Raw genomic sequence first — 25871 nt, forward strand, 5'->3', positions numbered from 1 at the left:
TGCTGATCTCAGAAAAGGCTGTGGAAACAAAGCACTAGGTGTGAGGTCATTTTCTAGAGTGTGGAGAATGGCAGCATCAGACCAGAGCTCTGGGGAAGCTTTCTGTCTGTTTGGGAGGAGGAATTCTGTTGGGAGAAATCCCAGTGCCTGCGTTTTGAGGAACGGAACCCGCTGCGCCTTGTGATGCTGGCACTCCTGAACGGGGGTGGGGGTAGCCGCCCCGCTAGAAGAAGCGTCAGAGTGATTCCACTGCTGAGCATAGCATCTGGGCCCCCCACTCTCCATCCTGCCCTCAGAAATTGGGAGTGGCCCGCAAAGGTGACAGACAACAAAGGCTCCACCCTGAAGAACTTCTTGGTTATGTGGCTTTGGATCCTATGACGATCGTGGGGTTTATGCCTTTAGTATTTCTTCTTTTTTTGATCTAGGCTTACCGCCTACATAGCTCCACAATCCACAGCTGTGACCATCTGTGATTTAGTGGGGGTGTTTCAAGGGTGTCCCAGGAGTTAGGTCACAGCCTAGCCTGGCCAGTGCAGTGCAGTTACTGTTCAAGTCCTCTGGTTGCTTTCAGATCATCACTCATCACGTTAGAGTTGTAGAAAAAGTAGCAGCCCGTTAAAATGTTAAGAAGCAAAGTCCATATCTATTTTGCATAGTCGTTGCATACATTGATAATATCTGGACAAGAATAGATGGTATGTTTTGATGTGCATCATATCAAAATCTGTAGTATAAGATACTATAGGGCAGTGTTTCATTTTAGTTGTATTCTGTGGGATTAAATGCAAAAGTGTAGTGTAGTACTTTATTTTAAAACTTCGTTTTTCAGGGAAACGGGCTCGTCTTATTGGCTAGAATACTTTGTAAGCTATCTGCTGTTTTAACCTCTCAGCAGAATGGAAATTGCTTTTTTTAAAGAAGAATTTTAACATTTTTTTAATCATCAGGAAATTATTGAGTGTGTTATATATTGTGAAATACTTAATGATTATCCATGTCAGTGCTTACGTGAATAACTGTTTGGTATAGGGCAGAGTGCTAGCTGTTCAGATTGTGTACATAATCCTTTAAAGAGAAGACATTTTCGTATTTGATGTGAAAAGTAGGTATTCTGTTAATCATCTTTTCAGGAGCACCTGGGTGGCTCAGTTGGTTAAGCATCTGCCTTCAGCTCAGGTCATGATCCCAGGATCCTGGGATTGAGCCCCGCATGGGGCTCCTTGCTCAGTGGGGAGCCTGCTTCTCCCTCTTCCTCTGACTGCTGCTCCCCCTGCTTGTACTCTCTCTCTCTGTCAAATAAACAAATAGAGTTTAAAAAATCATCTTTTCAGATGGTAGCCATCTTTGTGTGTATGTAAGTTGTTGGCTTTGATTTTAAAGATGCTTTTTAGTATGTGTTTTCAAAGGCAAGTATTTGTAACTCTTAAGAAAAGGGCAATTTTTTTCCTTTTAGCTCTGCCTCTTTTATGTCCTAAAATAGCTTATTTATACGAAGACTCTTTGCTCCCCTCTTAGCCCTTCACCTCCTACCCCTGTAATCCCTTTTTGGATGATAAGCTGACGGGGGTTTCTTCTCTTTTTTTCCCCCAAAGAAGGGCACTCCTCCTCACCCTACTGGCAGTGTCCTTGATACCTACCAGTGACATAGTGGAAAGAACACGGCCTTTGGAGAAGACAGGCTTGGACTTGAGGCACGATTCTGCCATATGCCCATTCTTTGAGGTTGTTTTCTTACTTGTAAACTAGAGATAATCACAGCTACCTTTCAGGGCGCAGTTTTTCGGTAAATGGTATCTGATAGCAGTAGTGGTGAAATTAAGGGTGACTTTGGCGTTGGTGGCACCTGAGGTTTTAAAGGTGGACAGAGCTGGCAGAGAGCGAGCAGCTCCCAAGAGCTCAGAACTGGACAGAACCCAAGCTCTTGCTTGATAGCTAAGGCATCTTTCTTTTTGTTTACCCTTGTCGCCTTTTCTTCTTTTTCGTAAAAAGGCAACTGCATTATCCTTATATTTTAAAGACTTGAAATTAGGGTTGAGAAATGAACGAAACAGTTCTTTGGAGCACTAGGGAAGCTTGAGTTAAGCTTTTGGGTGCTTCAGAAGCTCTTTGTTGACAACAGTTAAATAGCTATCAAGTGTTCTGGATATGGTTAGTCCCTCAAGTATTGAAGTGCCCTTTCCCGGTGGGAAAGTTGTCATCATTTCTGCAAATAAAAGCAGATTTGATGACTAAGGTCATTCTTAACATTAAATTCAGTGAATTCCATTTTTCTTTTCTATTTCACCTAACAAATATTCTTTGAACACCTAGTCTGTGCCCGGCGCTGTGCCTAATCAGTTGTTTACCCTGAAAGGAGGTATTGAATTACAGAATCTAAGAGTTGTCGGTCTTAGCCTTTTAGCTGAATGAAAATCCTAAAGCCTTAGAGCTGTGCTGTCTGGTAAGGTAGCCCCTGCTAACTGCAGGTGGCTGCTGACCACTTGAAATGTGGCCAATCTGAATTGTGATGTGCTGCTAGTATAAAATGCACACTGGATTTCAAGGACCTAGTTGCTGAGAAATACGTAAAATGGCTCATCAGTGATTTTTATGTTGATCATATATTAAAACACTACTATTTTCGATATATCAGATTATATAAAATATATTAAAATTTCACCTGTTGCTTTTTTTTTCATGTGGCTGCTAGAACATTTAAAAGGACTTGCATTACGTTTTTATTAGACAGTGCTGTCTTAGACCTTCAGTGACTTGGCAGGGTTACTCACCTAGTTAGGACTCCTGTGGCTAGGGCAAATTACAGATCACATTACTGTGAAAATGGCAGATAATGTTTGTTTTGATGAAAATGGTGGGTAATTCAAACACGTTTAAAGATTTTATTTATTTGAGAGAGAGAGAGCAAGCAAGCTGGAGGGAGAGGGAGAGAGAGTTTGACGCAGACTATCCTCTGAGCACAGAGCCCGGTGCAGGTCCCGATCTCACGACCACGAGATCATGACCTGAGCCGAAACCCAGAGTTGGCCACTTAGCTATCCAGGCGCCCCGAACAGGTTTCAGTTGACCCTAAGGACTAAAGTTAACACTAAGGACTTTGAAATAACGTACATTTTAAATTAAGCCTGGATTGTTAATCTGTAGAATATTCTAGCTTTTCAGATTTGGGATATTTTAAGAGTAGAAAAATGAAAAACATACTCACAGTTTGAGTAGCTTTAACCTATTTTTCCTTTTCCCTCAGCATTCACCAATTGTTTCACATAGGTGATCCCTCATCCCCCAATATTTTATTGGGGGTGTGTATAGGAGGTAGGGGGCAGGGTTCGTCTATATATATATATATTTTTATCTTATTTAGGTAGATTGGTTTGGTATAGTAAAAGTGACTCTTCATTATTAAAAAAAATTTTTTTTCATTATGTTATATTAGTCACCATACAGAACATCATTAGTTTTTGATGTAATGTTCCATGATTCATTGTTTGCGTGTAACACCCAGTGCACCATGCAATACATGCCCTCCTTAATACCCATCACTGGCCTATCCCAATCCCCCACCCCCTCCCCTCTGAAGCCCTCAGTTTGTTTCCCAGAGTCCATAGTCTCTCATGGTTCATTCCCCCTTCTGTTTACCCCCCCTTCATTCTTCCCTTCCTTCTCCTACCGATCTCCCTGCTATTTCTTATATTCCATAAATGAGTGAAACCATATGATAATTGTCTTCCTCTGCTTGACTTATTTCGCTTAGCATAATCTTCTCCAGTCCCGTCCATGTTGCTGCAAATGTTGGGTAATCGTTCTTTCTGATGGCTGAGTAATATTCCATCGTATATATGGACCACATCTTCTTTATCCATTTGTCTGTTGAAGGGCATCTCAGCTCCTTCCACAATTTAGCTATTGTGAACAATGCTGCTATGAACATTGGGGTGCATTTGGCCCTTCTCTTCACTACGTCTGTATCTTTGGAGTAAATACCCAGTAGTGCAATTGCTGGGTCATAGGGTAGCTCTATTTTTAACTTTTTGAGGGACCGCCACACTGTTTTCCAAATTAGCTGTACGAACTTGCATTCCCACCAACAGTGTAGGAGGGATCCCCTTTCTCCACATCCTCTCCAACATTTGTTGTTTCTTGCCTTGTCCATTTTTGCCATTCTAACTGGCGTAAGGTGGTATCTCAGTGTGGTTTTGATTTGAATTTCCCTGATGGCTAATGGTTTTGGACATTTTTTCATGTGTCTGTTAGCCATTTGTATGTCTTCATTGGAAAAGTGTCTGTTCATATCTTCTGCCCATTTTTTGATTTATTTGTTTCTCGTGTATTGAGTTTGAGAAGTTCTTTATAGATCTTGGATACCAGCCTTTTATCTGTAGTTTCATTTGCAAATATCTTCTCCCATTCTGTGGGTTTCCTCTTTGTTTTGATGACTGTTTCCTTTGCTGTGCAGAAACTTTTTATCTTGATGAAGTCCCACAAGTTCATTTTTTGTTTCTTCTCTTGCCTTTGGTGATGTGTCATGAAAGAAGTTGTTGTGGCCGATGTCAAAGAGGTTACAGCCTATGTTCTCCTCTAGGATTTTGATGGATTCCTGTCTCACATCGAGGTCTTTCATCCATTTGGAGTTTATCTTTGTGTATGGTGTGAGATAGTGGTCAAGTTTCATTCTTTTGCATGTAGCTGTCCAGTTTTCCCAGCACCATTTATTGAAGAGACTGTCTTTTTTTCCACTGGATGTTTTTTCCTGCTTTGTCAAAGATTAGTTGACCATAGAGCCAGGGGTCCATTTCTGGGTTCTCTATTCCGTTCCATTGGTCTATGTGTCTGTTTTTGTGCCAGTACCATGCTGTCTTGGTGATCACAGCTTTGTAGTATAGCTTGAAATCAGGCAACGTGACACCCCCGGCTTTGTTTTTCCTTTTCAACATTTCCTTGGCGATCCGGCGTCTTTTCTGGTTCCACACAAATTTTAGGCTTGTTTGTTCTAGCTCTTTGAAAACTGTCATTGGTATTTTGATCGAGATGGCATTGAAAGTGTAGATTGCTCTGGGTAGCATAGACATTTTAACTATGTTTATTCTTCCGATCCATGAGCATGGAATGTTTTTCTATCTTTTTGTGTCTTCTTCAATGTTTTTCAACAATGTTCTGTAGTTTCTAGAATATAAATCTTTTACCTCTCTGGTTAAGTTAATTCTGAGATATCGTATGATTTTTGGTGCTATTGTAAATGAAATCGATTCCCTGATTTCTCTTTCTTCAGTCTCATTGTTTGTGTATAGAAATGCAACTGATTTCTGAGCATTGATTTTGTATCCTGCCACATTACTGAATTGTTCTATGAGTTCCAGTAATTTGGGGGTGGAGTCTTTTGGGTTTTCCATATAGAGTATCATGTCATCTGCGAAGAGAGACAGTTTGACTTCTTCTTTGCTGATTTGAATACCTTTTATTTCTTTTTGTTGTCTGATTGCTGTTGCGAGGACTTCTAGTACTATGTTGAACAATAATGGCGAGAGTGGGCATCCTTGTCGTGTTCCTGATCTTAAGGGAAAGGCTTTCAGCTTTTCCCCATTGAGAATGATATTCGCCGTAGACTTTTCATAGATGGTTTTTATGAAATTGAGGAATGTACCCTCTATCCCTACACTCTGAAGGGTTTTAATCAGGAAAGGATGCTATATTTTGTCAAATGCTTTTTCTGCATCAGTTGAGAGGATCATATGGTTCTTGACTCTTTTCTTGTTGATATGATCTGTTACACTGATCGATTTACGAATGTTGAACCACCCTTGCATCCCAGGGATGAATCCCACTTGGTCATGATGGATAATCCTTTTAATGTACTGTTGGATCCTATTAGCTAGGATCTTGTTGAGAATTTTGGTGTCCATATTCATCAGGGAGATCAATCTGTAATTCTCCTTTTTGATGGGGTCTTTGCCTGGTTTGGGGATCAAGGCAATACTGGCCTCATAGAATGAGTTTGGTAGTTTTCCTTCTGTTTCTATTTTTTGAAATAGCTTCAGGATGATAGGTAATATTTCTTTGAATGTTTGGTAGAATTCCCTGGGGAATCCGTCAGGCCCTGGACTCTTGTTTTTGGGGAGGTTTCTGATCACTGCTTCAATCTCTTCATAATTAATCAGTCTGTTTAAATAATCAGTTTTTTCCTGTTTCAGTCTTGGTAGTTTATAGGTTTCCAGGAAGGCATATCTTCCAGGTCGTTTAATTTATTGGCATAAAGCTGTTGATAAAAGTTTCGAATGATCCTTCCTATTTCATTGGTGTTGGTTGTGATCTCTCCCCTTTCATTCATGATTTTATTAATCTGGGTTCTTTATTCTTTTGAATAAGTCTGGCCAGTGGCTTATCGATCTTATTTGTTCTTTCAAAGAACCAGCTTCTAGTTCTGTTGATCTGCTCTACTGTGCTCCTGGTTTCTAATTCATTGATCTCTGCTCTAATCTTGATCACCTGCCTTTTCGTGCGTGGGTTAGACCTGTTCTTCTGTTCCAGCTCCAGCTTCTTGAGGTGAGAATACAAAAACTACATTTTAGATTTTTGACATTGGCGTTTTTAAGATGACATTCTTACCCTGTCCCAACCCCTCTCTTTTTTTTTTTTCTTAAATAGAACATTTATCATTTTGGCTTTGTCTCCTTCCTCATAAGTTTCAGGTTCTGCATTCCTTTTTTTTTTTTTTTTAGATTTTATTTATTTATTTGAGAGAGAGAGAGTGCACAAGCTGGGGTGCAGCAGGGAGAGGGAGATGCAGGCTTCCAGCCGATCAGGGAGCCCGTCGTGGGGTTTGATCCCAGGACTCTGGGATCGTGACCTGAGCTGAAGGCGGGTGTTTAACTGCCTGAGCCCCCCAGGCGCCCCTCAGGTTCTGCATTCCTGAATGGAGTACTGTAAAGTAGTACATTTTCTCAGGGTGTCCCATCTGGAGGTGTACATCGTCTGTCTTTCCCTCACCGTTGTAAATTTTGATTAGGTAATCATGGTATCGTTCGATTTACCTATGGTGTAATTTCCCCCCCTTGCAACTAATAAGCAGTTCTTTGGGGGAGATACCTGAAGACCATTCATATATACTATTCGTCCAAATCTACTTCTAGATTTAGCATCCATTGACGATTTTTTCTTAAAGCAGTATGTACTGTGATATCTGCAAAATGATGATTTCTCATGCTGGTACTCCTTTCTCAGGCTGGTACAAGCATTCCTTGCTTGTTTACCAGTTGGATTTTACAATAAATAAAAGTCTTCCCTTCTCCATTTATGTACGTGTGTATTTCTTTAATACTGATAGCCACTCGTGGGTTCCTGTTTTCTACAGGCCTGTAATTCATTACTGTCCTGCATTACTTTGGTACTCACATGGTCACAGATTTGGCCAGTGGGAGCCTCTTTAAGCTGGCTCCCAGGTCCTTAGGGCAAGATCCCATCGTTGCTGAGTACGTGCCCCGCTCTCTGGTATAGCAGCATGTTCTAGGTAGAGCTACAGTTTATATGAGACCGTTAGCCAGTCCGGTGGCTTCAGTGTCATGTGTTTGGTGCACCTCTGAGGATAAGCACCACCTGCAGTGACAGCACACTGGAGGGTCCTCCAGCACAGCCTGGGTGGAGGAGAGGCGTAGGACTCGGGGAATGCATTTGTCCGCGGAAGACTCCGTAGAGGCCTTGCCGTGCCGTCAGCAGCTGTGTGTACAGGATCGATGTGGCTTAGAGAAGCAGTGGCGAGTGAGGGAGCAAAGCGTCTCAGGCAGATGGATGACCATGGCCTCATGCCCTAGGAGGGGTAGCACTGGACAGCCATCCACAGGATCACACCTGGCTCTGTTCTGTCGGGATGTGGAGTGGAGGGGACATGATCAGATCTGCCTCTTAGAACATAAATACTCTGGCTGTGATGTGGGAGGAAGGCAAGGCCAGAGGTGAGAGAGCAGCAGGAAGTTGGAGCCATAATGTTGATGACAACAATATTCAGAAATGCCCCAAATAATAGTAACTAATGCTTTTTGACTTACTAACGTTTGATATTTAAATTTTCCTACAGCCCTACTATTATTTCCATTTTATAGGTGAAATTTCAAAGGCATAGGATTGAGTATATTTCTTAGACACTAACAAATAGCAGAATGGGGGGTGGAAACCATGACCACTTCATTTCACCCTCTAGTTGGTTGTACACAAATGGGAAGTCAGGGATCACACCCTCCTTTCTAGTATTGTTACTGAGTGAATAGTGGTAACATTCATGGAGAGAACAGAGAGCATTTGGGGAAGGGTTGTGGTGAGGATTTCCTTTTAAACATTTTGACAGTTATCTTTGGGCATATCCAGATGGTGCTCTGTAGTAGGCAGGTGGCTATATATGTCTGGAGTCTTAGAGAGAGCATGATGTTCAAGATACCAATTTGGGAATCCTCAGCCTTTAAATGTTAGTGAATGCCTACTAGTGGATACGATCACTGGTTAAAAGGATGTAGAATGAAAAGAGGAAGCAGCTTAGAGCAAAAACCCGACAGACGTTAATGGGATAAAAGAGGTGGGAAGAAACCAGGCTGGTATGCTGTCAGAGAGGCTAAAAAGAGAAGTAGCGATCAGTATTGTCAGATGCTTCAGAGATCAAGGGGGCACGGGGACCAGAAAATATATCCTCTGGATTTAGCAGCAGAGAGATGGTGGTATTTCAGTGGAACAGTGATAAGAGCCCGATTAAAGCAGACTAAGGAATGAATTGTAGGGAGAAGAGTACAGGGTGGACAGAAAGCCCAGATGTATGTCAGTCGTATTCCCCTACATTTTAATTTTTCTTCATTAGACAGCTTTCGTGTGGTGGCTGGAAGTCTTTAAAACAGTCTCTAATAACTCTTTTTACCAGTGGTTAGGCGGAGTCTCATAGGCATGGGCTTTGTGGCCATTGGTAGACAAAAAGAGTACATAACTCGACAGTCTTAGCTTGAAAGGAAAGGGAGAGCAAGCCAGATGCCCAGTGAAAGCCAGCAGTTTGTATGGAAAATGAAATGCCCTGCCTACAGTCAGCATCAAGTTTGAGATTACACGATGATTGTTTTTTAAGTATCTACTTAATTATAAACCAGCAAAAGTAATTCAGTATTTTCCTTAAACATTTTTATTTCTTCATTTGTTTTTCAAAGATTCAGTTTTTTAAAAAAAATTTAATTCAAGGATAGTAGACTTAAAATGTCATATTAGTTATAGATGTACAACAGGCAACAGAGTGACTCAACAATTCTATACATTAGTAGTGCTCACTACAATAAGCGTAGCCACCATTTGTCACGATACATCATTATTACAATATTATCGACTGTATATTTCCTATGTTGTACTTTTTATCCCCGTGACCTATTTATTTTATAACTGGATGTTGGTACCTCTTAATCCCCTTCATGTAGTTTGCCAATTCCCTCCTCCCCTCTGGCAACCACCAGTTTGTTCTCTGTGTTTATGAGTCTGTTTCTGTTTTCTTGCTTGCTTGTTCATTTTTTTGTTTTGTTTTTTTAGATTCCACATGTAAGTGAAATCATATAGTATAGGTCTTTCTATCATTGGTTTATTTCACTTAGCATAATACCCTGGAGGTTAATGTTGTTGTGAATGACAAGATGTTGTTATTTTTTTGTGGCTGAGTAATGCCCCATTGTGTATATATATACCTCATGTTCTTTACAATTCAGCTATCATTGTGGACACTTGGGGTGTTTCTATAAGTTGGCTATTGTAAATAATGCTGCAGTAAAAAGGGGAGTGCATGTATCTTTTCAAACTAGGGTTTTCATTTTCTTCAGGTAAATACCCAACAGTGGAATCATGAATTGTATGGTAGTTCTCTTTTTAATTTTTGGGGGAACCTCCATACTGTTTTCTATAGTGGCTGCACCAATTTATGTTCTCATCATTAGTGCATGAGGGTTTCTTTTTCTTCACATCCTCGCCAACACTTAATTTTGTCTTTTTGATATTAGACATTTTGGCAAGAGTGAAGTGCTGATTCATTGTGATTTTGATTTGCATTTTTCTGATGATGCGTGATGGTGAGTGATTTCTCATGTGTCTGTTGGCCATCTGGATGTTTTATTTGGAATGTTTGGTGTTTTGTTTTGTTTTTGGTGTTGTATGCACTCTTAATATATTTTCTCCCCTTCAATAGGAAATATCTTTTCCCCTTCGATAGGTTGTCTTTTTGGTTTGTTGATGGTTTCTTTTGCTGTATAAGAGCTTTTTAGTTTGATGTAGTCCCCGTAGTTTTCCTTTTGTTTCCCTAAGGAGACATCAAGAAAAACGTCACTAAGGCTGACTGACTGCCTATTTTTTTTAGGATTTTTATGCTTTCAGGTCTCACATTTAGGTCTTTAATCCACTTTGAGGTTATTTTTGTGTATGGTGTAAGAAAGTGGTGCAGTTTCATTCTTTGGCATGTAGCTCTCCAGTTTGTTTGTTTTTTTTAGCACCATTTATTGAAGAGACTGTTTTTTTTTCCCCATTGTATATGCTTGCTTCCGTTAGTGTAGATTAATTGACCATGTAAGCCTGGGTTTCTTTCTGGGCTCTATGTTCTGCTTCATTGATCTTATGTGTCTATTGTTTTACATTACCATACTGTTTTGATTACCGTACCTTTGTAGTATAGCTTGAAATCTGGGATTGTGATATCTCCAGCTTTGTTCTTCTTTCTCAAGAGTGCTTTGGCTATTTGGGGTCTTTTGTGGTTCCATACAAATTTTGGGATTATTTGTTCTAGTTCTGTGAAAAATGCTGTGGGTATTTTGATAGGGATTGCATTGAATCTGTAGATTACTTTGGGTGGTGTGGACATTTAAATGATACTAACTATACCACTCCGTGAGCCTGATGTATCTTTGCGTCTGTTTGTGTCATCTTCAGTTTCTTTCATCAGTGTCTTACAGTTTTCAGAGTATAGGTCTTTCATCTCCTTGGTTAAGTTTATTTCTACATATTTTATTCTGTTTTGATGCACTTGTAAATGGGATTTTCTCACTTTGTTGTTAGTGTCTAGAAATGCAACAGACTTGTGTATATTTTATATCCTGTAACTTTACTGAATTCATTTATTCTTTTTTTTAAAAGATTATTTATTTATTTATTCGATAGAGATAGAGACAGCCAGCGAGAGAGGGAACACAAGCAGGGGGAGTGGGAGAGGAAGAAGCAGGCTCATAGCGGAGGAGCCTGATGCGAGGCTCGATCCCAGGACCCTGGGATCATGCCCTGAGCCAAAGGCAGACGCTTAACCGCTGTGCCACCCAGGCGCCCCTGAATTCATTTATTCTAATAGTTTTTTGGTGGCATCTTTGAGTTTTTTTCTATATGGTGTCATGTCATCTGTGAATAGTGACAGTTTCATTTCTTCCTCACCACTTTGGATGCCTTTTATTTCTATTGTCTGATTGCTTTGACTAGGACTTCAGTACTACGTTGAGAGGGGACATCCTTATCTTGTTCCTGATCTTACGGGAAAAACTCTCTTATTCTGCATTGAATGTACTGTTTTTCATCTATGACCTATATTATGTTGAGTTACCTTTCTTCTGAACCCACTTTGTTGAGAGTTTTTTATTATAGATGCATGTCAATTTTTTTTCCTCCATCTGTTGAGATGATCATGTACTTTTTATCCTTTTGTTAGTGTGGTGTATCACGTTCGTTGATTTTTAGATATTGAACCATCCTCACATCCTTGGAATAAACCCCACTTGATTGTGGTGAATGACTTTTTCGGTGTATAGAATTTGGTTTGCTCATATTTTGTGGATGAATTTTATATCTTTGTTTATCAGGGACACTACTCTGTCATTTTTAAATTTTTTTTTTTTAAGAGATTGTGGTAGCAGAGGTGACAGGGAGAGGGAGAGAATCTTAAGTGGACTCCATGTGGAACCTGATGCGGGGCTTGATGTCATGAACCTGAGATCATGACCTGAGTTGAAATCAAGAGTCGGATGCTTAACCAAGTGAGCCATCCACGCACCCCTATAATTTCCTTTTATTGTAGTGTCTTTATCTAGTTTTGATATCGGGGTAATGCTTGTCTTATAGAATGAATGTGGAAGTTTTCCTTCTATTTTTTTGAATACTTTGAGAAAGTTAGGTGTTAACTCTTTAAATGTTTGGTAGAATTTACCTGTGTAGCCATATGGCCCTGGACTTTTTTCGAGGGGGGGTAGTTTTTTTAATTATAAATTCAGTTTCATTACTAGAACTAATCACTTTGTTCAAATACTCTATTCTTCCTGATCCACTCTTGGAATATTGTGTATTTCTAGGAATTTACCCATCTTTTTTACGATGCCCAATGTTTTGGCACATAAATTTTTTGTAGTAGTCTCTTATAATCCTTTGTATTTTTGTGGCATCAGTTGTTACTTCTCCTCTTCCATTTTTCTTTCCTTTTCTTTCCTTTTCTTTTCTTTCTTTTCTTTCTTTCTTTCTTTCTTTCTTTCTTTCTTTCTTTCTTTCTTTCTTTCTTTCGAGAGAGCACACAAGGAGAGGTGGGTGGATGGGCAGAGGGGAAGGGAGAGAGAATCTTAAATAGGCTCCATGCCCAGTGTGTGCTTGATCTCATAATCCTGAGATCATGACCTGAGCCGAAATCAAGACTTGGATACTTCACTGACTGAGCCACCTAGGTCCCCCTCTCCTCTTTAATTTTTGATCTTATTTATTTCAGTCTTCTTTTTTTCTTGATGAGCCTGTCTAAATGTCTGCCAGGGTTTTTATCTTTTTTATCTTTTCAAAGAACCAGCTGTTCACTGATCTTTTCTATTGTGTTTCAGTCTCATTTTCATTTATTTCCACTCAGATTTTTACTCTTTTCTTCCTTCTAGTAACTCTGGGCTTTGTTTGTCCTTACTTTTCTACTTCCTTCAGGTATAGAGCTTTTTCTTGGTTTTTGAGATGGGCCTGTATCACTATAAACTTCCCTCTTAGAAGTGCTTCTGTTGTGTCGCAAAGATTTTGAACTGTTGTGTTTTCATTTTCATTAGTCTCCAGGTATTTTTAAATTTCCTCTTTCATGTCCTTGTTGACAACATTGGTTGGTTAGTAGCATATTTGTTAGCTTCTGCCTGGTTGTATTTTTCCAGTTTTTGTTGTTGGCTGTGGTTACTGATGTCTAGTTCCATATCATTGTCATTAGACAACATGTTTGATATGATTTCAATCTTCTTAAATTAATTGAGACTTGATTTGTAGCCTAACATGTGATTTATCTTGGAGAATGTTCCATGTGCACTTGAAATGAATTATGTATTCTTCTGTTTTGGGATGGAATATTCCGTATATATTTGGTCCATCTGGTCTAATGTGTCATTCAAAGCCAGTGCATCTTGATGGATTTTCTGTCAGTGATTTATCCATTGATGTAAGTGGAATGTTAAAGTGTCTTACAATTACTGTATTATTCTGTTTCTCCCCTTTTGTTTGTTAACATTTGTTTTATATATTTAGGTGCCCTGATGTTGGGTGTGTATTTGCAATTGTAATATTCTCTTGTTGCATTGATCCTTTTATCGTTACATAATGCCCTTTGTCTTTTGTTGCGGTCTTTGTTTTATTTTATTTTTAAAATATTTTATTTATCTGAGAGAGAGAGCGTGCCCGAGAGAGAGCACAAGCACGGAGGTGGGGAGAGAGGCAGAGGGAGGGGGCAGAAGTGGACTCCCTGCTGAGCAGGGAGCCCGATGTGGGGCTTGATCCCAGGACCCCGGGATCATGACCTGAGCCGAAGGCAGACACTTAACTGACTGAGCCACCCAGGTGCCCCACGGTCTTTGTTTTAAAGTCTGTTTTGTCTGATGGAAGTATTGCTACCCAAGCTTTTTTTTCTTTTCTTCTTTTTTTTTTTTTTTCATTTGCATGGAATGATGGAATGTTTTTCCCTCTCTTCATTTTTAGTCTGTATGTGTCTTTTTGTCTGAAGTTAAGTCTCTTATAGGCAGCATGTAGATGGGTCTTGGGTTTGTTTGTTTTTTTTTTATGCATTCAGTCACCCTGTGGCTTTTGATCAGAAGATTTAGACCATTCACATTTAAAGTAATTATTGATAGGTATGTACTTACTGTCATTTTGTTAATTTTTTCTGATAGCTTTTGTGATTATCTGTTTCTTTATTCTCTTGCTCTCTTCCCTCATGATTGGTGACTTTTAGTTTTATGCTTGGATTCCTTTCTTTTTATTTTTTTGGTGTATCTCTTACATGTTTTTGTGTTGTAGTTACCTTGAGATTCATATATAACATCCTAAGTAAATAGCAGTCTGTATTAAGTTGATGATTGCTAAAGTTCTAGCATATTCTAAGGGGACTGCATTTTTACTTTCCCATCCATCTTTTATGTATGTTTTACATCTTTTTATTTTGTGACTCCCTTAATTTTTTAGATACAAATGATTTTACTGCTGTTGCCTTTTAACCTCCATACTAGCAGTGTAAGTGATTGATGTATTATGTTTGCCTTTACTCTTGAAATTTTTTCCTATCATTGTTTTCTTACCTCTTGTCATGGCCTTTTCTTTTCCACTTAAAGAGTCCCTTTAGCATTTCTTGTAAGGCTGGTTCAGTGGTGATGAACTCCTTTAACTTGTTCGGGAAACTCTGTCTCTCCTTTGATTTTACATGATACCCTGTAGTGCGGAGGATTGTTGGTTGTCAGCTTTTTTCCTTTTAGCACTTTGAGTACATCTTGCCACTCTCTTTGGGCCTGCAGAGTTTCTGCTGAAAAATCAGCTGATAGCCTCATGGGTTTTTTTGTTGTGCATAACTGTTTGGTTTCCTCTCGCTGCTTGTTAGATTTTCTCATTATCTTAAATCTTTGACCTTTTAATTAGTACGTGTTTTGGTATGGGCCTTTTTGAGTTCATCTTATTTGGGGCTCTCTGCTTCTTGAACCTGGATGTCTCTTTCATTCCCAAGGTTAGGGAAGTTTTCAGCTATTATTTCTTCATACAAGTTTTCTGCCCCTTTCTATCTTAGCTCCTTCTGAGATCCATATTATAAGAATGTTAATTTGCTTGATGTTGTCACAGAGGTCCCATATCTGTCTTCAGTTTTTAAAATTGCTTTTAGATGCTCAGCATGCGTGTTTTTTGTTCCCCTGTTTTCTGGATTGCTCCTCCGTTCTTCTGCATCCTCTAATCTCTTGTTAATTACCTCTAGTATGTTTTTAATTTCAGTTATTTTAGTCTTTAGCTCAGATTTTTGTTAAAAAAATAGTGTCTTTTTGTTGAAGTTCTTAGTGAGTTCATCTACTCTTCTCTCAAGTCTGGTGAGTGACTTTATGATCATTACTTTGAAATCTTTTTCAGGTAGATGGCTTATCTCATTTTGGTTTAGTTTCTTGAAATTTTATCTTACTTTGTTCATAGCGTATTCGTCTGCCCCTTTTTTAAATTTGATTTTCTGTATTTGTTTCTATGAATGAGGTGAAAGAGCCGCCTCTCCCAGTCTTAGAGGAGTGGCCTCGTGTAGACACATCCCCTGTGCAGACTGTGTATTCCTCGCACGTTTGGGTAGCTGGCTGCCTGGAGCTGTAATCCATGTGGTCTCTGGGTCCCGGGGCACTCCGCAGTGGGGCTACCCTAATGGGAAACTGAAGCAGAACCTGGCATGTGTGGAGGTTTCTCAGGGGGCTTTGCACTGTGCCCCCTTGGTGAGATTACTGGAGCTGTATTGAATGTAGGCTAGGTGGGTCCTGGTGTGCGCCCCACTGGGACTACCCTGCTTGGATGCCTGGAGCTGGTGTGTGCTTGGGGCCCAGGACTAGCTGAAGTAACAGGCTGTCTAGAACACCTGGTCCCTGCTCCTGTGTGGACTATCAGGGTGGGAGGGGGAAGGTAAACAGTGGCACTCACCAGCACCTCTGACCCCAGGGAGACTTCCAGTAGTTACCCCACTGTTTGGTGGATGTTCTGGGGTTAATGGTTTTCCTTCACTTACAGTCTAGTTACCCTTTAAGTTGCAGCATATTTTCTGTGCCCTGGGCAGGTGAGTCTGTCAGCGATATCTTCCCCTATTGTAGTTTGTGGCGTCAAGGTGGGGTTGCCCTTGTTACCCTGCATCTCTTTCTCTTGCTGTTCTGATTGAGGTCCCTCTAGCCTTGTATTGTGCAGAAGGTGTTCCGTCAGCCCCCCATTCTTCGGGAGGAATTGATCTATATGTAGGCGTAAATGTGGTGTGTCCATGGGAGGAGATGAGTTCAGAGCCTTCCTATGCTGCCTTCTTAGACCCATCCGGACATTTTTTATTTGTAAAATATTGATTATAGTTCTCTACATTGCCCCCAAGTAATGGTATGATTTCAAGTTTCAAGGCTTTTTTGCAAGATAAAGAAGATTTGGTGTGGAATGACCCTTATGTGTGTGGTTTAGACCATGTAGCTTACAATCATGGTTTCCATGCCTCTTAAGATGATGCAGGTGTTTACTTCTCAGACTTAAAAACATCTGACCATCAAATGGTGAACACAACAGAAATTATGAGATTGTATGGTATACACTACGTTTTTCCCCTTTAAAAAAATGGGAAATATGTGCAGTTGAACCCTTGAACAGCATAGGTTGGAACTCTGTGGGTCCACTTACATGCAGATTTTTTTTTTAAAAGATTTTATTCATTTATTTGACAGAGATAGAGACAGCCAGCGGGAGAGGGAACACAAGCAGGGGGAGTGGGAGAGGAAGAAGCAGGCTCACAGCAGAGGAGCCTGATGTGGGGCTCGATCCCATAACGCCAGGATCACGCCCTGAGCCGAAGGCAGACGCTTAACCGCTGTGCCACCCAGGCACCTCCACTTACATGCAGATTTTTAAAAATAAATACAGTACAGTGCTATAAATGTTTTTTCTTCCTTATGATTTTCTTACTATTTTTTCTCTAGTTTATTGTAAGAGTACAGTATATAATACATCATTTAACATACAAAATACATATTAATCAACTGTTTATGTTATCAGTAAGGTCAACAGTAGGCTGTTAGTAGTTAAGTTTTGGGAGAATCAAAACTTAAATACGGATTTTCGACTGCACTGGGGTTGGTGCCTGTAACCCCTATGTCATTCAAAGGTCAGCTGTATTAAAACGTGTATCAGTTCATTGATCCTTGATGCTGCCAGTTAATTTATGATTTCATTATTTCACTAGTTCCCTTATTTATATGTGGGTGCTCAACTTGAGTAGTGCCGGTGAGATTGGATGTTAATTTTCTGCACTCAAACTGTACCCTCAAATCCTGCCATCTTAGCACCTCTGCCGGTGACATCAGAAATAGGTGAAAGCCTCGCTATTTAGGTCTGGCTAATGATGGGCCAGCAGCATCATCTTTTTAATTAATTAATTTTTCTTCCCAGATTTTATTTAAATTCAAGTTAGTTAACATACAGTATAGTATTGGCTTCAGGAGTAGAATTTAGTGATCCATCACTTGTATACAACACCAGTGCCCATCACCACAAGCGCCCTCCGTAATGCCCCATTACTCAGTAGCCCATCCCCCCACCCATCTCCCCTCCAGCAAAGCATCATCATTAAAAACAAAGGATTCTGCGTTTCCATTTTTGTTTGCTAAGTTATTTCCTTTAGACTTTGGGTTTCCTTTACTCATACTTCAAATTCAAACCTTTTGGCCTCAAAGTGCAAGTAGAATGTCAGACAGGACAGGTAATGCTCTGTGGTATTATCAGCAAGTCCTTGTTTTCTTATTTTTTTTTTTTTTGGCTTCTTTTGTTTCTAAACCAGTGATTGGCTATATTATATCAGAAAAGTCTGGCTAAATTGAATTTGTCAATTTTACAACTTTGGAATTAACTATACTTATCTTCCGTATCTCCATTTTAACAGAGTGATCATTTCTATTTGAATAAAGTGAAATATATAATTAGGTGCAACCGTACTTTATTGGAGTATGTTGACACACAACGTTACATAAGTTTTAGGTGTATAACAGTGATTAACTTTCATTTCTTTTAATAGAAAATCAATGCGGTGTTGGAAGATCATTACTATCGGAAGGCCGGTTAGCATCAATTTCCTAACAGATACTTGACCACCATTTGTTCTGGCATGGCGCAGAGCAGTCCACAGCTTGACATGCAGGTTCTCCATGACCTCCGACAACGCTTCCCGGAGATTCCAGAGGGTGTTGTGTCTCAGTGCATGTTACAGGTAGATTACCCAGCAATGACAGTGATATTAAGCTGCATTTCTCCTTGAGTTTTCTTGTCTATGGGGAGGGTAATGGGAGATACTTAGAGCAGGATTTCTCAGCCTTGGTGCTATTGACATTTGGGGCTGGGTAATCCTTTTTGTGGGGCCCTGCCTTGTACATTGTAGGCTGTTTAGCAGTATTCCTGGTCTCTACCACTAGATGCCAATAGTACTTTCGCAGTTGTGACAACCAAAAATGTCTCCACACATTGCTACGTGTCTTATGGGAGGCGCAGCCTACCCCATTGAGGACAACTGATTTAGAGACAAAAAGGCATGTAGCAAAACAAAAACTGATTATGTTCACATTTCACTTTTTACATTTTTGGAGTTGTTCGATCAGTCTCAAAATCCTTAAATTTGAATTTTGAATCTCAAATTTATCATTATAACTTTTTAGGCTATATACTTCTGAGCCAATTTTTTAAAGTCTATAGCGTCCAGTCCCTTTTTTACTGGTTTTGTAGTTGATAAATGCTTACTAATAGGTAATTTTAAGTATAAGGCCACTTTCTCTAGTTTAATCATATTCCTTTGGTTTTGATGTCTTGTAGTGAAATATATCTTTAATATTGGATAGAATGTTTTTTCCCATTCAAGGGACAACAGACAAACTGGCCTAATGCTTCCCTTGTCGAATTTTGCATCATCCTCCACAGGATCTCAGTGTGTTCTGGGTTATAGCATTTCCCTGTTTGGTTCACTTTTGGGTACAGTACTTTTGTCTTGGCCACTGGACTTCCTCACACACAGTCAGTTCAAATTCTACCTTACTGCATCGTATGCAGAGTATACCTTACTGCGGGATATCACCTAAGCATATATACAGTGCAAGTTAGTTACAAGTAGAGACTCACAGAACAATTAAGTATGGTAAAAAGAGGTGCTTCCTAGCCCTTCTGCTAGGTCTAGACCTTTGGGCTTATGGTTTTTGTATTATAGCTTGTTTTTGTTTTTTTTCTAGCACACATTCCCAGTCTGAATTTCCGTTCTTTACTTTAGCCCCATTTTGGTCTCTGGTAGAGCAAAGGTGCTTCCCACTGGAGTAAAACCAAGCATGAATGAGGCTTCTAGTTAAAACCATTTCCTAGCAGTCACCTTCCTTACCTATCCTCACCACCTATCCCCCAGCTCTGACTTTGTTTTTTCAGATTTATGCCTTTATCATCTATATTTTTTTCATGGCTTAGTGTCTTTTTCACACTTACTAAAGTGAAGGAATGAACTTTAATTTCAGCTTAATGAGCATTTATTGCTAATTTACATCGACCCAAGTCTTTCTCTTCTCTGTTCCTTCGGGATTAACAGAGTTTATTGCTATGGAGACTTACCACCTAGTGGCTCTGAAGGTTTTTCTGTTTGCATTTGAAGACTCAGTAGTTTACATTTAATATTCAAGTCTTAAAGCCTCTCTCTCTCTGAGCTATAACCTCTCAGTTTAGGGTCACTTTTTAGGAGTATGATGCTTTTTTGCCTTGGTCTTTTCAAGAGTTTATATATGTGGGGGGTTTTTTTGTTTTGTTTTGTTTTTATTTCTGACCTCTTGGGGCACCTGGCTGTCTCATTCTGTAGAACATCCAACTCTTGATCTCAGGGTTGTAAGTTCAAGCCCCACATTGGGCATGGAGCCTACTGAAAAAAAAATCAAAAAAAGAAAGAAAAGAGAAAGAATCTGACCTCTTTATCCAACTAAATAATTTTGATTTCTTTATTTATATTTACTGTTTGATAAATTTTGTATGCATTTTTTTCTTTTGAAGGCATTTAGCAAGTTAAAGATGACATTTGAATCTGTTTTGGTGGTAGTCTTTTAAAAATGCTTTCTTAAAGATAATACTTAAATATCTTGTATTGCTGGTTTAAATTTTTTCTTCACAGGAAAAATTTACTTACCTTGTCACTGTAGACATGCATTTGAATAGGCTGACAGACCAACTTTGTATCATTGTGAATTTGGGTCCTCTCTCGAGGATATTGTTTAGGCTCCCTGATTCACTGTAGAACACATGAAATTTCAGCAGCATTAATACAAACGTCAAATAGTGAAGTATCCACAACTGCTGTAGGTTTCATATAAAATGGGCTAATTTTTGTTCTCCTTTCAGTCCAGTTGCAGAGATACTTTATTTTCACTTTTCATATTCTTTTCTTTCAGATATCTGTCAGTGACATTTTCTAGTAGGCAATCAGTTTGAATCCTTTGGATCCAAATTTGCTTAATAACTAGCTGCTTTTCCTTGATCACAGTGCTTTTTAAAGCAGGATTTTTAAAAAGGCCGAACTTTGAGTTTCAATAATTTTCTCCTTAAATTTCAACAATTACTTTTCTCTGTGGCTCAGAATTTTAGTATCAAAGCTTTATATAAGGAAACAGATACAAGTTATGTATGGAGTTTTGATGAAGCCGATTCTTTGAAAATTTCTGACAATTCATTTTGCAAAGGTTTGCTTAACTGAATCTTTGTTTACTTCCTAAAGCTTTAGTATAGTAATTTCCTTTTGGCCTAACATCCTCTCCCTTGTAAATTACTGTGTTATAGTCGAAACAGCAGTGGGAATGAGGAGACAGAGAATCTAGAACTGGCCCTCCTGTGAACCAGTTAAGTGCTTGCTCTCAAGCCATATAACTCTGTGGGCATCTCTTTCCTCATCTGTAAATGAGTTGAGTTGGAATAGATGAATCCTAAAAGTTCTTCCAGCTCTAAAATTACAGCATTGTATGTTCTGTTTTAGATTTAACCTTATTTGCTTCTCAGCAGATGGAAAAGTGTTTACTTTCATTTTTATATAAAATGTGCTTTTTCTAAAATAAATATACAGTAGTAGGTATGTATGTGCATATCTTTGTATTTATGAACTACAGAGAAAGTCACAGAAATTGAGAAGTTTTATTATTCTGAAGGCAATGGATAGTAGTGCTTTAGGCTAATAAAATAGTTCAGAATTTTGTATTTTAATGGAAAACTACCTTATAATATTTTCAAATTTAAAAGAGAGGAACCTCCTTCATTAGTTAGATTATTGTTGGAGTGTCTAAAATGTCACTTTGGTATCACCATCTTTGTGTGCATAGCGACTCAAAAATTCAAATCCTACAGTGATTCTGAGGGTAAAAAATTTTGAGACTGTGGGAATGTGAATGAATTTCATTAAGGCAGTCGAGACCCGGTTTTCTGGTACATGGCCTTAACTTTGGCAAAGTTGTGGAGCCGTAATTCAAACAATGGACTTGTTCTTACTGATTTCTTTGTTTACCTTAATCTCTCCCAATGATAGTTGAAGTTATATAGGGATAAATATGGTTAAAAGAAAAGGCTGCTTTAGAATTTTTATTGTTTTTATTCTAGGAATTTTATTATAACTTTTCTCCTTTTGTGGTTTCAGTGCCTTTCGAGACCTAAAGCATGGTTATTTTCATGTTTTTCAGTTTAAGTATTAATGATGAATATTGCTTTAACTTGTATGTTAGAGCAGTTGTGGTGAATCCAAGATTGGCCCAACACTTTAATTTGTTGAGATGCAACAGACCTAAAATGAGTCCTGGATTTGGACTCAGAAAACTTGGAGTTGAGTCACAGTGTTCATCAGTGGGTGCTTTCCATTTCTGTAGCAGTAGCAAGTAGTACTAGTCATAGGAACTAAATGTCTGTGAAACAATATGAATTGTTTGGGATCTCCATGTCAGGGTAGATGACTGTGAAGCTGTTTGTGCTTAAAATGCCGTTCTCGACTTATTTTGTGACAGTCGTGTTTGCGTAACCTGCAAAGCTTGACTTCTATTAGGATTTGTTCATTTTCTTGGTATTAATCTTATCATTTTTCTCCCCTAGAACAACAACAATCTTGAAGCCTGTTGCCGAGCCCTTTCCCAGGAGAGTAGCAAATACTTATACATGGAATACCATAGTCCAGATGACAACAGGATGAATAGAAATCGCCTTTTGCATATTAATCTGGGTATCCATTCTCCTAGTAGCTACCACCCAGGAGATGGAGCGCAGCTTAACGGGGGTCGAACACTGGTACATAGCTCAAGTGATGGACACATTGATCCACAGCATGCAGCAAGTAAACAGCTGATATGTTTAGTTCAGGAACCACACTCTGCCCCAGCCGTTGTGGCTGCTACTCCGAACTACAATCCATTTTTTATGAATGAACAGAACAGAAGTGCAGCTACTCCTCCTTCACAGCCACCTCAGCAGCCAGCTTCCATGCCAGCAGGAATGAACCCGTCTGCTATGCAAGGGCCTTCGCCACCGCCGCCGCCACCTCCTTCATACATGCACATACCTCGGTATAGTACCAACCCGATTACTGTTACAGTATCCCAGAGCCTCCCTTCTGGACAGACTGTACCAAGAGCTTTACAAATTCTTCCACAAATTCCAAGCAATCTCTATGGGTCTCCTGGTTCTATTTATATTAGACAGACATCTCAGAGCTCATCAGGAAGACAAACTCCTCAGACTACACCATGGCAGTCCTCACCGCAGGGCCCAGTGCCTCATTACAGCCAACGTCCTTTACCTGTTTATCCACATCAACAGAACTATCAGCCTTCTCAGTATTCTCCCAAACAACAGCAGATTCCTCAGCCTGCTTACCATTCACCACCGCCTTCTCAGTGTCCTTCACCCTTCAGCTCTCCACAGCATCAAGTGCAACCTTCCCAGTTGGGCCACCCAAGTTCCCACGTCTTTATGCCACCTAGTCCTTCAACTACTCCACCCCACCCATATCAACAAGGACCTCCTAGCTATCAGAAACAGGGAAGCCATTCAGTAGCCTATCTCCCATATACAACATCTAGCTTACCCAAAGGATCCATGAAGAAGATAGAAATTACAGTTGAACCCTCTCAAAGACCTGGGACAGCAATGAACAGGAGTCCTTCACCTATCAGCAATCAGCCGTCTCCACGGAATCAGCACTCACTGTACACAGCCACCACACCACCGTCAAGCTCTCCTTCAAGAGGAATAGCCAGTCAACCAAAACCTCCATTTAGTGTTAATCCCGTATATATTACGTATACACAGCCAACTGGACCTTCATGTGCTCCCTCACCGTCTCCTCGAGTGATACCAAACCCAACTACAGTTTTTAAAATTACCGTAGGTCGAGCAACGACTGAAAATCTTTTAAATTTAGTGGACCAAGAAGAACGTTCTGCAGCCCCAGAACCTATCCAGCCCATTTCAGTGGTACCAGGCTCTGGGGGAGAAAAGGGAAGCCATAAATACCAGAGGAGTTCTAGTTCTGGATCAGATGACTATGCCTATACGCAAGGTAACTTGAGCCCTTTTATGAAATTTAATCTTTGTGGGGAGGTGGCCTGTTGAGAATAAATTTATATCAGCTGGTTAGTTTTAATTAAATGGTTAGTATTTATTCACTATTGGGCAGTAGCATTGCTACCAAGAGAATAGGGTTAGAAAGAAACAGGGTCAGTGTGTCAGAGTTCTGTACAGGCTTTGTTTTAAAGTATGAAAATATATGCATGATAATAGTGACCTAATAAGGCTGTGTTTAGGAAGAACATTCATTGGGACAAAAACATAGACGAGTGAAATTGATACTGATCAAAAACAAACTACAGAGTGGGAAAAGGAGATTCATAGCAGGTGGACTAAAGTTGATCAAGGTTAAGGAATTTGAATCTTTTCTAATGAGTTTGGCCTGGAGGGTGTAATATCTATAAGTGGTGTATATTTGTAAGTGGGATTGGTGATGAAGACTAATGTTGGATTAGTTAATAGTGGACCTAACTGAAAGGAGGACAGAATTTTTTAAAAGTCCGTTGAGATTTCAAGGTATCTGAGAATCAAATATTCTTTCATTAAATAAGAGGAGTATTAATTACGATTGTAGTTTGATATGCCTGGTATCGAACCTGGTTAAATCCCACAGAGGTATAGTTAAAAAGACAATCTTAGGGGAACGAAGGTCAACAGAGCAAGAGGCACGTATAGATGATGTCATTTTGGCAGCGGTTAAAAGAGCCAAATTAAAGCAAAATAGCGTTAGCAAGACCTGAGAGTAAATGCCAACTCAAAATGGAGGACAGGGTTTCTTTTGAGTGTTTATGCATAAGCAACGCACATAGAAGTTTCCCGGTCACTTGTTCAATGTTATCCTCTGCAATGACTCTATCTGTAACACTATAGCCTTGCTGTTACATCAGCGAGCAAGGATGGAGAGGTTAGCAAAGCAGTTGAAACTTGAGAAAGAGGAGCTAGAGCGGTTGAAGGCTGAAGTGAACGGTATGGAGCATGACCTGATGCAGAGACGGCTCAGAAGGGTCAGCTGCACGACTGCGATCCCCACGGTAAGTCCTCTGCTGGCCTGTGCGGACAGGAAGCTGGGGGTGATGGATGTCCGGGCAGCTGTTTCTCTTGTAGGTTCTGTTCCTGGCAGGGCCTTCTCGTTTTTTAAACAATGGATGAGAGGCTTTTGCCTTCAGTTGTTCTCATCAGAAAATTCGATGCTTTAAATATACTTCTCACGTGTATGAATTCCATAGGCCCATCAGTCATTTCAAATAACTGACAGTTGTAACAAAGGTATGGCGTCTCATGTACTACGAATTGCTTTCTGTCAAAATGGAAAAGTGCGCCCTGCCCAAGCATTTTATATTTTTTCTCATGTATTTTTTTCTTTTAAGCATAATATACATATAAATTCCAAAGATTTAAAAGTTATTTTCTTAAGTATGTTGATTGAAATGAGTTAGAACAATATCAGTATGAATCTGGGGAAGTGTGCGCTATAGAGTAGTTTAAGGCAGAGCAATGTTGTTAAATATAAGTCATTGTAGGAACTAAGGTAACGGTATGGACAGCGGTCCTAATAGAAACTGCCCTAAAGACAAGATTTGGATAATATAGTCTTAACATGTTAAGTACTATTTATGAGTTCTAAAAAAATGTTAATTCAGGACGTTTTGAAACCAGTCTCCTAAAATCTTGTGACAATACAAGCTTTCGGTGCTCCAACCTATCACTTCCCCTTCTGACATTCATTCGCGCAGCAGCCCTTGTTGAGCTGGTGAGTGTGGTCCTGCGCTAGGGGCTTAGTACCTGCTAGCGAGAGAAGTAGGCCCCTGGACAGATAATTAGAATTCAGCGCGGTAAGTGCGGGTAATGCTCACGGGTAGGGAGAGAACTCATGCGGCAACTCGTCTGTGTATGTACTCAGAGCCCTTCTGCTGCTGGAGTGCCCTTCTGGAGCTTTTCCTGGTAAGTCCTGTGTATTCTTCAGGGCTTCACCTTACCCTTTACTTTGTCCTTGGAGCCGTTCCTTATTTTCCTGACCTCTGTAAATGGAGGGTAATTTCTCGGCATTTACAGGGTGAGAGAAGTGAGCATCTGTGTCAGGCCTCTTACAGACGGCATGTCTGCAGCTCTGCCTTCATAGATAAATTTTTAATGGAGGGTCATGGCTTCAAAGGAAATCTGTGACCTCCTGAAATTATGTGCGGTATGGAAGCATGTCTACAGTTTTCATGTGATTTTCGTAAGGTTAATAGAGTGAAGGGGAAAAGGGTGAGGACTCACTGCTCTAAACAGTATAGTGTTGCTGTATAGGCAGAGACGAAAGGGGAGGGCATTTTCGA

General features: G+C 39.8%; 1 protein-coding gene across 8 annotated transcripts in view; it reads left to right on the plus strand.

The window, feature by feature from the left end:
* The window catches only part of TAB3 (TGF-beta activated kinase 1 (MAP3K7) binding protein 3), an 85041-nt gene that overhangs the window by 38497 nt on the left and 20673 nt on the right, over positions 1-25871 (plus strand). For 7 of the 8 annotated variants that reach the window (XR_015723356.1, XR_015723355.1, XR_015723357.1 and 4 more), the window contains exons 5-7: positions 18020-18211; positions 22084-23545; positions 24424-24584. Coding sequence is in view for 5 of the 8 variants with exons in the window: in XM_087859773.1 (XP_087715899.1) it covers positions 18110-18211; positions 22084-23545; positions 24424-24584 (1725 nt within the window). In the remaining 3 variants the exon portion in view is untranslated. Of the gene's footprint in view, positions 1-18019; positions 18212-21654; positions 21841-22083; positions 23546-24423; positions 24585-25871 lie in introns of those variants that run through there. The other variant, XM_087859777.1, reaches the window with a different exon arrangement.

This window comes from Ursus americanus, chromosome X (assembly GCF_024610735.1).
Source record: "Ursus americanus isolate L20-20 chromosome X, mUrsAme1.1.p, whole genome shotgun sequence".
Lineage (NCBI taxonomy): Eukaryota > Metazoa > Chordata > Mammalia > Carnivora > Ursidae > Ursus > Ursus americanus.